At 39.8% G+C, this 13,401-nt stretch overlaps 1 protein-coding gene across 5 annotated transcripts in view; it reads right to left on the reverse strand.

Annotated features, from left to right (window-relative positions):
• The window catches only part of LOC119908546 (regulator of G-protein signaling 6-like), a 101,539-nt gene that overhangs the window by 27,296 nt on the left and 60,842 nt on the right, over positions 1–13,401 (reverse strand). For all 5 annotated transcript variants that reach the window (XM_038726317.1, XM_038726316.1, XM_038726318.1 and 2 more), the window contains 3 exons: positions 3,763–3,859; positions 1,543–1,593; positions 655–761 (listed from right to left, as the gene is read on the reverse strand). In XM_038726317.1, coding sequence (XP_038582245.1) covers positions 655–761; positions 1,543–1,593; positions 3,763–3,859 — 255 coding nt within the window. The remainder of the gene's footprint in view (positions 1–654; positions 762–1,542; positions 1,594–3,762; positions 3,860–13,401) is intronic.

Genomic DNA, 13,401 nt, shown 5'->3' on the forward strand with positions numbered 1-13,401 from the left:
GATTTCTGTTGAGACATTCAGATGGTAAAGTCAGAATTTGGCGTAAACAGAATGAGAACATGGATCCATCATGCCTTGTTACCACTGTGCAGGCTGGTGGTGGTGGTGGTGGTATAATGGTGTGGGGGATGTTTTCTTGGCACACTTCAGGCCCCTTAGTGCCAATTGGGCATCGTTTAAATGCCACGGCCTACCTGAGCATTGTTTCTGACCATGTCCATCCCTTTATGGCCACCATGTACCCATCCTCTGATGGCTACTTCCAGCAGGATAATGCACCATGTCACAAAGCTCGAATCATTTCAAATTGGTTTCTTGAACATGACAATGAGTTCACTGTACTAAAATGGCCCCCACAGTCACCAGATCTCAACCCAATAGAGCATCTTTGGGATGTGGTGTAACGGGAGCTTCGTGCCCTGGATGTGCATCCCACAAATCTCCATCAACTGCAAGATTCTATCCTATCAATATGGGCCAACATTTCTAAAGAATGCTTTCAGCAGCTTGTTGAATCAATGCCACGTAGAATTAAGGCAGTTCTGAAGGCGAAAGGGGGTCAAACAAAGTATTAGCATGGTGTTCCTAATAATCCTTTAGGTGAGTGTAAATGTAGCCACTTTAGCGTCTTTATTACTTGATACTCCTCCTCACCTGAAAGCGGTAGAAAGCGCCATCGTCTTTGAGGGAGAGGACGTGGTCTGAGATCGGGAAGAAGTACCCCTGAGCTGCGATGAGACTCCCAATGTGGATGGCCTCAGCTGTGAATAGACCAGAACAAGGAGTACAAATCACAGTGGGTTCCTCAGCACTTCACATATTATCTGTGATGCAATGTGTGCTGGGATGTAAATAACTCAGTAGTATCAATATCAAGACAATGAAATAAAACTAGACACAGAAAGTGACATTTTAGAACAAGACATGAAGCAGCTGCCAAATCTAAAAATTTTCAGAATATGATGATTTTCTCAAGTTGAAGATATGGAGAAAAGCCACATTTAAAGTATTTTATCACCCTTTACCACATATTTAGATATCCGGTTGTAACATTTTGAATTCAAATTGGATTTCAGCTATAGGATTCAGGCCTGACATAGTTTGACTGGGGATATACATGGATGACTCAGTGATTGACTCAGTGTCCAGGCTGTGGGCCACTGTAACAACAATAAACACTGTTCTCCCACCACCATGCCTCCAGGGCAGGGCAACTAAACAACAAATCCATGGCAAAAAACAGCCAGTATTTTTGTTAAAGTTATCAATTTCCTGCTCATTTTGTGTTCTCCATTTTTTCTTCTGTTGACAATGTTTCTGTAGGTTGAGTAAATGCTAATGCGACCTGCAAAGATCTTCAATTTATTTCAAACATACCAGTATTTATGCTTCTGAAAAGTTATCCTCCCTTTCCCATTTCAAGTAAGTTTTCAACATAAGGATAAATGCCCCCCTGAATTTTATGTTGTACAGTAACAATTTCAAAGTATATTTGACACCCACATTAAGGAAGCACAATTATACAATTCTTTAAAAACTTACCTGGATCCTCGATGGACAGGTTCTTGATCAGCCACTGTACAATATCTGTACCTGAATCCGGTCAGACAGAGAAAGACAAATGACTGTTACACAATGTTCACAAAGAAGGAGTGGTGGAGATGGGTACAATTTAAAAAAGGCAGGGATTATCTCGCACCACTGGCACTCAGATGAGCATTATTTAGAGAAATGAAATTTTATGTGATTCACATGATAGGTATCCTAAAATATTTTTGTTGTTGTTAGAGTATCGTCTCATCTGTGCTTCCCCTCTGCTTTCTCTGAGTCCCGAGGGAGGTGGTGTTAAATCCTTCATCATTCATTAGTTTCCTGGCCCTCAGCACTCAGCTGCAAACATTTTAGCTGCTGTTCTGCACATCCATCCGCTGCTGCTGTAATTGTGTTTATTGATTTGCTCCGCTTATGGCATATTGGGTAATGCATATTCCATAAGTGCAAGGACTGAGGGGAAAGAAAAGAAGAATGTTAACAGCTTTTCTTTGTTTCCATCATTTGTTTGAGGTGTGTCAGAGCCTGTCACTGTGGCTCCAGCCTGTTCAAAGCAACTACAGCCTGCAGGCAAGGTGGCTGGCTAATAATGTTTTTATTTTTATTTTTTAATTGTTTATTTACGAGTATGTTTTCCTAGTGATTTACATCAATACAGTTCCACATATTGGCACATATAGTCTTCTCTTTGCTGAAGAAGTCAGAGTTTGATTGCCTTGCTTAAGGGCAACTTCACAGTAGGAGGACAGCGTTACTCATTCCGTTTCCACACACACACTTTCACCCCCCCTAACACTTAATCATATGTTGTCCTCCCACTTTGCTTCCAGCTATTTAGCTATTCTCCAGTGAGCCACTGCTGAAGAAACACAGCAGCAGCCTCAACAGAACCAGAATGAAATGCAGCCACAACACATGTTGTGTTTTGGGTGTAATGGGGTGACTCAGCTGGAATTCTAGCTTCTAGTTGATCCAACACTATTACTATTGGCCTCTTTGCATAACCCTACAACTAAATGGTGTAAACTGACATCAATCACGTTGGGATTGTTGTTTGAAAATGTAGACATTTTATTTCACATTTAAACAGTCCTGTTATAACTATGCAGTTATGCTTTAACTGGAAAGCAAAATGTCCATTGGTACTATATATAGGGGAAACTTCCTTAGAAGAAAAATTCCCTTTAAACCCAAGTAAATATGAAATATGAATTTAGTATCCATTTATTACTGTACTTTCTTCTCCATATATGTTGGATTTTATGTTTTCTTGTACACATTTTTCTGCATGTTCATATGACCTGTATTCATCAACTGAACACCGTCTCTGGTTTCCTGATAATTAGTAACAATGTACATAGTACTTTCTGGGAAACTTCCTAGGAAATTATTGGGAAATTACAGTCATGTAAAATTAAGTTTAATCAATTATGCAAGTTGACAGGAAGTGGATACCTACCAAATGTAAAATAGGGATGAGAATATCCAGAAAACTGACCAGAAAGACAACAGAATTGGTTGTTTAAAATACAAAGTTGCTCTAAATATTTAATATTTTTGATGAACCCACAGAAAATTATAGAGCGTTTTAACATCTTTCAGCTAACGTGTTCTGCTCGATGTATAAATAGGTAACTGTGTGCTGACACATTCAGCACAATACTTTTTAAGCACATACTATGTCAGTATTGTGTTTACAGCTTGTTGTGATGCCACTGAGGGGTCAAAAACATGCAAGTTTAAATAACTTATGTTTAAATTTTTCTGATACAGACTTTTAAAGGTCATAGAAAAAATGACTGTTGTCTCTCAGGAGCAAAGGCAGATGTACTGTAACTCTTTAGTGCGGAAGTCTACGAGAACAGTGGCAGATCAGAAAGCATACGAGTCATTCTGGAAACCTAACCTTGCAGATGTCAGGTCAGAAAATGCTCAAATGGGTTCTTTTGGAAGACAATGACAAACTACACAGTTTGTAGTTTGGGATGGAGGAATTGTTGTTTGAGATGCATTAATCCACCTAATTTCAAGATTTACATCAGGGGAACGAGGAGAGAACTTCCCTGAACAACCTACTCTGAAGGTTCCACAAAGAGGATCCAGATGTGGTCTCCTCAGGGTCCCCTTTTGCCTTTTTCTCTTTTCACTTTTAGCAGTTTATGTTTGCACATTGCAGGGTTGTCTTTCTATCTCTCTCTCTCTACTTCTTACCAGTAACAACACTAGGGATTTTGGTCATGAAACTTTTGACAGTTCTGATGGGCACACCCTCTGTCTCATCCTGGATGTGAGCGACAATGTCTTCAATCTGCAAAGAGGACAGAAAGAGGGACAGAGACAGGGAAAAGGAGATCTAGTTAAAATGACGTGGATAAGACTGAAACTTGAATACTATCTGTTTGGAACAAGCCACAACTGAAGAACTGATTAAATGTGCTATATACAGTATAAATGGATTGGATATTCAGCACATCAAAAAACCATCACCACATTACTTTTAATCTGCCAGTTTCTACTTTGCATTTTATATTTGCCATGTGTCTCATTTTTGGATCTGCCTCTTTCAAAGTCTGCATTTTAAGACACTTTTTTGCTTTAACTGTCCATCCTTTGAAGCTCTCATTCTTCCAAATTCCTAAGAAACTTTTAATTATGCTATGGTAAATCATCTGTAGACCATCTTACTTAGGGAAGATACGGGTTCAGCTCACTTCACTTCAGCGTAAGAAGACCTCACCTTCAGAAGATAGCCCTTTCAAACAGACTTTCTGTGAAAATGCTTTTTGGTTTGTATAGAAAAATTGAAAGAGGCTGCTACTACACTGCTCAAAACAACTCATTTAATCACTTAATCATCATATAACATCATGCCAATTACACTTCAGAGATGTTAATCTGTCCAGTTAGGAAGCATAAGCAATTGTTGAACAGTGTCACCTGTTTTGGTGCAAATGAAGGTTGCAATAGTTGCACTGGAGAGGCAACAGCAAGACAGCCCTCTAAAAGGGAATAGTTTTGCAGGCAGTGGCAGTCAAACGCTCTCTCTCCGTGTCCTTCCTGACTGATTGTTCTCTAGTTTTGTGTTTCCCTAGAGTTCTTGTCACTACTGGTAGCATGAGGCAGTACCTGCAGCCTATTAAGGTTGCACAGGTAGTCCAGCTCATCCAGGATAGAATATCCATAACAGTCGTCGACAATGCCCGGCCTAATGTGGCCAGTGTGTGTAGGCAGTTCCTGGATGACAAAAACCTTGATGCCATTGACGCCCCCTCATGTTCCCCAGACCTAAATTCAATTGAGAACATCTGGGTCCTTATGTATCGGGACATCCGACACTGCTAAGTAGCACCACAAATTGTCCAGGAGCTCACAAATCCCGATAGTGGTCTGAGGGGAGATCCCCCAGGACACCATCCGAAGTCTTATCACAAGCATGCACAGATGTTGTCTAGAGTGCATACATGCACATGGGGGACATACACACTACTGAGTCACTTTAAGTGTTCCTTAATTTTTTGAGCAGTGAATTTCAGCACAAACTGACACAAAGCTTTCAGACTTTCAAGTTGATCTTCTCTGCCTGTCCTGTCTAATCCAACTCCAATCCCTCACTCTAAGGTCCTGCCCCAGTGTCTTGTTTTAAAAGTAAATATAAGGTACATCACATTAACGAAGTAATGATCACATTTCATGGGACCTTTAAACTACATACATAAATACACCAACTTTAATTAGTTTTATTTAATGACTACATATCATTACTGGCCATGGTTATAATAATATCTATAAAAGTTGCTACATCAGCATAGTGGGAGGAAAATCTCAATACTGAGTCCCATGAAATCATTTGATATAAGCAGGAGAAGAGGTTCAGCAGGACAGCAAGTGCCTTTGGGCCATTATTACAACTGTACATATGTTAAATGAAACACATTGCCTGTTTTTCGCTGTAGTAATCAGATTAGAATATGATTTACTGTTGTTTTGATTGCAATGTTGACACCTCCTCTGCACAGCCGCTTTTATGTTTGCGGCAGAGAGTGGGAAGTGAGAAGTTGGTCGCTTTGGAGACAGCTAATGCAAAAACTACCACACAACTAAGCAGCTATATTTAAACTCTGAATCAAATCCTGAGCAGAGTAAGAGAACAGAGAGATAGAGGTGGCTGCATATGTTTCTTCCACCTGCACCATTAAAGCATTCATATTAAAGAAGTGCTAAAGAAAAACAGCACAAAAGACATTATGTGTAGACTTAGTCATGCATGCACATGCCTCTAAACTTCCTGTGCTTCTGCTAGCTTATAGTACTGCACCTATGTCATCATACTGTGTGCATTTTTCTGACCCTTTTAGCTTTATGAGTATATTTTTAATATGCAAGCTAGCTGTCATTGGATCACAATTCCAGCAGGCACCCACGCTTTAGTCAAAGATTATGACTACTTTCACTATGGACTCAGAGTGTACTAAAAGTACAGTGCTTTAAATAGATAGAACATACAATGCATCCTATACTGACAAATCTTCCCAGACCTGTATCTGAAATTATTACACATTGTGACATGCATGCAAAACAAAGTAATAATTTTGCTTTGCTAGCATAATTTTTACTTGTATAAGTAGCTGAAGCATCTAATCTGTAATATTAATGTATCATCATATGTCTTAAGCTTAGAAGCTTGATAATTTGACTAAGAACATGTAGTTATTTACAGCACAGAACCTCACGGAGGAAATGCAGGGTGAAAGCGATTAGACCTGGCAGTAAATCTGCTACAGAAGAGAGAAATTCAGCTTCTTTATAAGAGCAAAAGGACAAAAGAGCAAAAGCATTATATTAGTTTTGGCCTGTGCATTGGGCTCAGCTCAGCTAATAAGATTATGTTGTTTTTTCTGAACACTAGCTCCCAGCATGACCATCAGTAGGTTTTCAAAAATGTCACAATTGATTATTTGGTTTGGTGTATTTATAACCTTCAAACGCACTTATAAAATACTGGAACATACTAAAAAAAAAGAAAGATAAAGTCCAAGGTTGTGCTGTCTCAATCCCCTACCTCTTTTCAGATGTTTTACATCCCTACCTTAACATTATATTGTGATAGTTCTTCACACATCCATCTACCCAGCTACCAAGTTTTAGGAATTGCAGGTTGCAACTGTTTCTTAGCAGGGCCAGTGATTCCTGGACTCTCTGCAATGACAATTCACTGTGGCAGACCAAGAAATAATTACAGCAATGAACTCCTTGTTAAACTCGCCCCCGCTTCCAGTCTCTATCCTATCCTAAGCTGAGGTAATCATCTCTTGGCTCTAGCTTTGTACCAACAAATATGACAGTGGTATCAATCTTCTCGAAAGAAAGTGAAAAAGGGTAGCTCGCAAAATGTTGGACTATTCCTTTATTGGAGTCTGGGGTTATGGTAGCACATAAGAATTGGCAAATATTAAAGAAAAGAAAAGCTCAAAAAGCACATCTCATTCACCTTCCAAGAAGAGATATCCCCAGCCAGTTTGAAAATTTAAACTGACAGGCTTTCTGCTTTTACTTTTCTGGCTGTCAGACTGCTGTCACCTTGTTCCCCCCCTCTTGCTGAAAGAAAATGGATCCTGGCTGTCAGCCATAAGCAAGGCAGAGTCAGGCTACACATCTGAATCGATATAATAATATGATTCTAACGAGACCTTGATGGTGTGTGGAGACAGCTGGTCGAATTACTTTAATGGCTTCCGATGTCATGAACAATTTACTCCTGCCCCACCTATCAAAACAGATATTCACATCAGAGTTATTGCAGGTTACAGCCGTCGACACCAGAATAGCAGGAAAGGATGCCAAAACTTTCTCCTGTATGTCTGATGACAAAAAACACAACATGCAACTGACTTAAAGTCCAAAAAATCCAAGAAGAAAATACATTACTGGTCACATCACGGAATTAAAAAATAACCACACCATCAATCACTGACTGTAGCAGTAACCAAGACACAATCAAAAATAACTATGAGCGTCACAAAGTAACACCTGGTACCTAAAAGTATCCTGCTACATGCCAAAATACGTTATAGATTTACATTTCATAATAGAGATCTATGTAGCAGCTTGTGTAGATTAAAGCACATATTTTACTCTTTCAGTACACAGAGTATTTTCCTCATACAGATCACTCACCCCTGCTGAAATGCACTCTCCTGTCAGTGACTGGACCAAACCAACAATCAGCTAAGTTTCAGCTCTTCTCGTCTCAGCTTCTGTGCCTCTAAACAAGGGGCTCTCAAACTGAGGGGCTCATGGCTGGGACATCGCACGACCATTGGGAAAATATGGAAAGACAATCTAAAGTTAAACGCATCTGAATTATAATACGCCATTGTTACTGCATTTTTTAAAACACAGAAGTCAACAGGACAAAAAGCTAAATGTAAAAGTTATACCACAGAATGAAATTGGGTTACATTTAATTTACGTTGTTCTCTCAGGGCAATACAGGGCTTCATTATTTCATTAAGCAATTTACTGGGAATGTGCATATGAACATATTTAATTGGCCAGCGTAACACCTGCAGGATGATGTTGTGTTGCATTCCTGCAAAAGTTAAGACAGGTTAAACTTTTTTGCCACAGACCTCAAACCTGCTTTAACACAGAGGGGGACTGCATTTTTTATTTATTTTTTTCACACAATGCTGCTGTCTGTCTGAACATGGCCTCAACACTTTGTTTTGGGCTTAAAATTAGAATTAGGTTTCCTTTAAAGGTCACTCGTGGGCTTGAACTGGTACTATGTCAGTGAGGGTTCTTATAAGTCCATTCAAATGCATATCAGCCCAGTGGGAGAAGATTTCATCAAAATTATTGCGAGCTACTCTATGTAATGCCCTGTGAGGAAGTGGATTGCCTGATTATAGCGTTATCACCACATGGTTATCATACTTACCTGGAGTCTTATGCAAGAATGTTAAAATATTCCATAATAAATCCTGCAGTCAAAATTAAAGAAGAATTATCAGCAAAGCATACTGATTAAAAGTAAAAGTGCAAATTTAGCCTACTAACTCCTTTCAGAATGTTTTTATTATCGTCATCCCCTCATCGTATATTTGATGCTACTGTATATGTCCACGGGTTTTCAATTGTTGGCTGGGTACAACAAATCTTCAAAAGTGAACATTTATTTAACCTTAAGGATGAAGCTGTCACTTCTGGCCACTGAGACAACTGTAAGTTACATTAGAGTTTCCAGAATGGAAGTAGGCTAGAGCATCCTGAGTCAGCCACGTCGACCCATGGGGAGAGGCCACAATGACTCTCAGCTGGACCCATAACCTGGCATGCACATCCCGCCCTACATGCAGACGCGGCCAACAAAAGTACACTTTACTTCACAGCTGCAATTATCCTTTGTTGGCATAAAGAGAAATCTGTGGGAGTGGAGACCGACAAGGTCAGCACTGCCAGGGCTATAATGAAGCAAGTATGCGTCAATGTCACCAAACCAAAATCAGCAATGGATTGAGGGCTGGATTCAAAATCACACCAAAAATCCAAATAAAGAAATTTGAAATCACAAGCTGATCAAACATGACTTTCATCACTTTAACTCAGAATGTGACTCAGTAGTGTGAGTAGTGAGGCCCCACATGCCTGTATGCAGTCCTGTGCATGCTACTGATGAGACGTTGATCTGGAAGGAGATACCCCAGGGCACTGTCCTGGATCAGGGCACCAGTGAGCTCCTGGACAGTCTGTGGCATTTGGCAGCGTCAGATGGACCAATACACAATGTCCCAGATGTTCTCAATTGGATTCAGGTCTAGGGAACGTGAGGTCCAGTTAATGGCATCAACGCCTTTGTCATCCAGGAACTACCTATACACCCTAGCCACATGAGGCCGGGCATCGTCCTACACCAGGAGGAACCCAGGGCCCACTGCACCAGCGAAAGGTCTGACAATGGCTCTGAGGATTTCATCACAGCATGCATGCAAGCATGTGGAGTAGCGTGTACTAGAAAGCCCTTTTATGGCAACAGTCCAGCTCTCCTTGTGTAACAGCTTGTCTCCTGGTATCTCCTCCATGCTCTTAAGATTGTGCTGGGAGGCACAGCAAACATTCTTGCAACAGAAGAGAGATGTGCCACCCTGGAGGAGCTGGATCCTCAACTCAAACTAAAGAATAATCTGTCAGGGAGGATAAGGAGAGAGCAATTGTCTGTGATCACAGCCTCCCTTTTTTCACAATCATTTGCACCAAAACAGGTGACACTAATTCACAATCACTTATGCTTCTTAAGTGGACAGATCAATATCTGATCAGCTCTGGAAGGAGCTAAATCTCCTTTCAGAGCTGATCAGATATTGATGCTTCAGCTGCTTCAGTATATCTGCATGGTCTTCTGTGCCTTAAGTGGCACTTGCATACTGACAAGGACCACTTGGACAAAAAGTCAAGTGAAAACAAAAGGAAAAGGAGATGGGAGATTGTGTGAAAGAGCCACCCAAACAGATACAATATTCCTAAAATGTCACACATATTAAGGTATGAACTTAAAATATACATTATTTACATTCACATTTTCATCCACAAGGACTGTTGATAAGTAAAATTATCAAATACATGTAGTAAAGTAGAAGCATAAAGTAGAAGGAAATTGATATTCTCAAGTATAAGGCCCTGAAAATTGTACTTAAGTAAAGTAAGCATGTACTTTCAACCTCTGATCAACCACATATACAACACTACTATTAAAGCTTTGTGGAAAAGCCACAAATTTAAGCTTATACTGATCGGTTACAATCATTTGTAGAAAGAGAATGTATCTGAAATATAATGTGATTACCTTCAAATGTATTTCTGAGGCAGAGATAAAACAGAAAAATCTCCAGTCAACTGGCTCTACTACCTCAGTCACCTCTGACCTTGAGTAAGCAAAATGAAATTTTACCTAGAGCAAACAAGTATGTATTGTGTTATCATTAGCAACAGTAACATATAAAGATTTTCAATAACACGTGTTTGATGTTTATAAATTAAGCTCTGATTCCATCTAAATACTGTGAGTATTTAAGATATAATTACAGTTTCAGTGACAGGAAGCCACATTTTGGCTCAACTCCTCAGCTTAAATAGATCTAAAGAAATGTAATCTACATTTTTGGTCAATGTCATGCACGTGTTCTTTATATAGTGTGTTTATTTCAGAGCTGTTTTCCAATCCGACACATTATCATTCATGACATCATTGTCCACATGTCCAAGTCTTAACCCTAACCACCAAAAGCATGCTCTTTTTCTGACCCTAAACACCAAAACCATGCTCTTTTTCTGATCCTAACCACCAAAAGCATGCTCTTTTTCTGACCCTAAACACCAAAACCCTGATCTTTTCTTAACCCTGACCACCAAAAGCATGCTCTTTTTCTGACCCTAACCATCCAAAATCCTGATTTTTTCTTAACCTTGACCACCAAAAGCATGCTCTTTTTCTGACCCTAAACACCAAAACCCTAATCTTTCCCTAAACCTAAGCATGTAGTTTTGGTATCTTAACCTAACCAATGTGCGACCATTTCACAACATTAACTACATCTTAAAAAGGCATTTCATACAGAAACTGAAGAGTATCTTGTGCGTCAAATACTGACGCTTTGTCAAAGTGTTATTCAGATATCTTGAAGTGAGAGACCCCTTTGAAAATGATCAAGCCAGAAAATTTTGCCTATATGGAGGCATTATTGAGACACCAATGGATGTCTTGGGTTATCTCGTTTAACAGTATATCAGCCGAGGAGAGTTTAAGTGGTTAAAATTTGAGAAGGTGGCAAATAAAGTGACAATACACTACAGATCCATGTACTGCAGAGATAGTGACTGTATTGATGTACCATATGTTGTCAAACACATTTAAGCACTACACTTATCAGGGTTGGGAGGGTTACTTTGAAAATGTAATCTGGTACAATTGCTAATTACTTGTTTAAAAAATAAAAGTTGCCTGAATTACTGCAGCAATGCGGCCTGGCATGGAGTCGATCAGTCTGTGGCACTGCTCAGGTGTTATGAGAGCCCAGGTTGCTCTGATAGTGGCCTTCAGCTCTTCTGCATTGTTGGGTCTGGCATATCGCATCTTTCTCTTCACAATACCCCATAGATTTTCTATAGGGTTAAGGTCAGGCCAGTTTGCTGGCCAATTAAGAACAGGGATACCAATGTCCTTAAACCAGGTACTGGTAGCTTTGGCACTGTGTGCAGGTGCCAAGTCCTGAAATCTACATCTCCATAAAGTTGGTCAGCAGCAGGAAGCATGAAGTGCTCTAAAACTTCCTGGTAGACGGCTGCGTTGACCTTGGACCTCAGAAAACACAGTGGACCAACACCTGCAGATGACATGGCACCCCAAACCATCACTGACTGTGGAAACTTTACACTGGACTGCAAGCAACGTGGATTCTGTGCCTCTCCTCTCTTCCTCCAGACTCTGGGACCTTGATTTCCAAAGGGAATGCAAAATTTACTTTCATCAGAGAACATAACTTTGGACGACTCAGCAGAAGTCCAGTCCTTTTTGTCTTTAGCCCAGGCGAGACGCTTCTGACGCTGTGTCTTGTCGAGTGGATTGACACAAGGAATGCGATAGCTGAAACCCATGTCTTGCATACGTCTGTGCGTGGTGGTTCTTGAAGCACTGACTCCAGCTGCAGTCCACTCTTTGTGAATCTCCCCCACATTTTTGAATGGGTTTTGTTTCACAATCCTCTCCAGGGTGCGGTTATCCCTATTGCTTGTCCACTTTTTTCTACCATATGAATATATTGAAATATATCAGTCTGTGAGGAATGAATGTATACATTATACAAGTTTCACTTTTTGAATGGAATTACTGAAATAAATCAACCTTTTGATGATATTCTAATTATATGACCAGCACCTGTATAGTTTAAAATTTGCTTGTGTTTAAGCCTTGGTTTGGTTCAATATCCACTGGCATTTTAGCTCTTGTCCAAATCACTATTAATTTAGCCTGAGTTTGGTTTAATATTTACCTGTGTTTTAGCCTTTGTCCAATCCAAAAATCACTAGTGTTTTTTCCCTTGTTTGGTCCAGTATTTGTTGGTTTTGTTGTGCTCGTTGGCTCATTAGCACAACACAGCTGTTTGATCAATGCTGCGGTATCAGATAGTGATTGAGGTGAAGACATATGTCTCTGTAGTTGTACACCAGGCTCTATATGTTTAAAGACAACAGTGGTGTGAGTAATGTGAAATAGACGCTTTGTTGTCTGTTACAATGTGCGTGTTGGTGTAAATGTCATCTCAGGTAACCGTTCCTCCAAGCTTTCCTGTCCTCCCCTGCAGAGCCCAAATCCCACAAGTGCTGTTCAGAGATCTCTGCACCACTGCAGATATATCACATGGCTCCCTATATCACAATCAGGCTGAGATGTAAGATTTCACTGCCAGGAGTCATTCCCTCAACTCTCTTTTTTGTATTTTATCATATCACTCCACTCCATATATTGCGGTATATATTATATTGCTATAAAGTATTGTAGCAATGTTTTATTTAAACTCTGAATCCTCTGAGAATAAAGGTGAGTCTGGGTTTCTCTCAGAATTACATTTTCAGTAACAGGAGGATCATAATACCTGGAATGTTTCCATGAGGACCATCAATGTATATTAAAATACTATTATAAGTCCACTATCATTGCGCTAATATGTTAATGCATTATTATGCTCCCAGTGTAATATATGATCTTGTAATGTGCTTCTGTATTATAATTTGAAAACCTTACTGCAATTTTTTATAAAATTCATTCTAGACTCGTATTGCTTTGAAAGGGTTAAT

Source organism: Micropterus salmoides, unplaced genomic scaffold (genome assembly GCF_014851395.1).
Source record: "Micropterus salmoides isolate LMB-PRFRI ecotype aquatic unplaced genomic scaffold, ASM1485139v1 Ms_hic_scaffold_18, whole genome shotgun sequence".
NCBI lineage: Eukaryota > Metazoa > Chordata > Actinopteri > Centrarchiformes > Centrarchidae > Micropterus > Micropterus salmoides.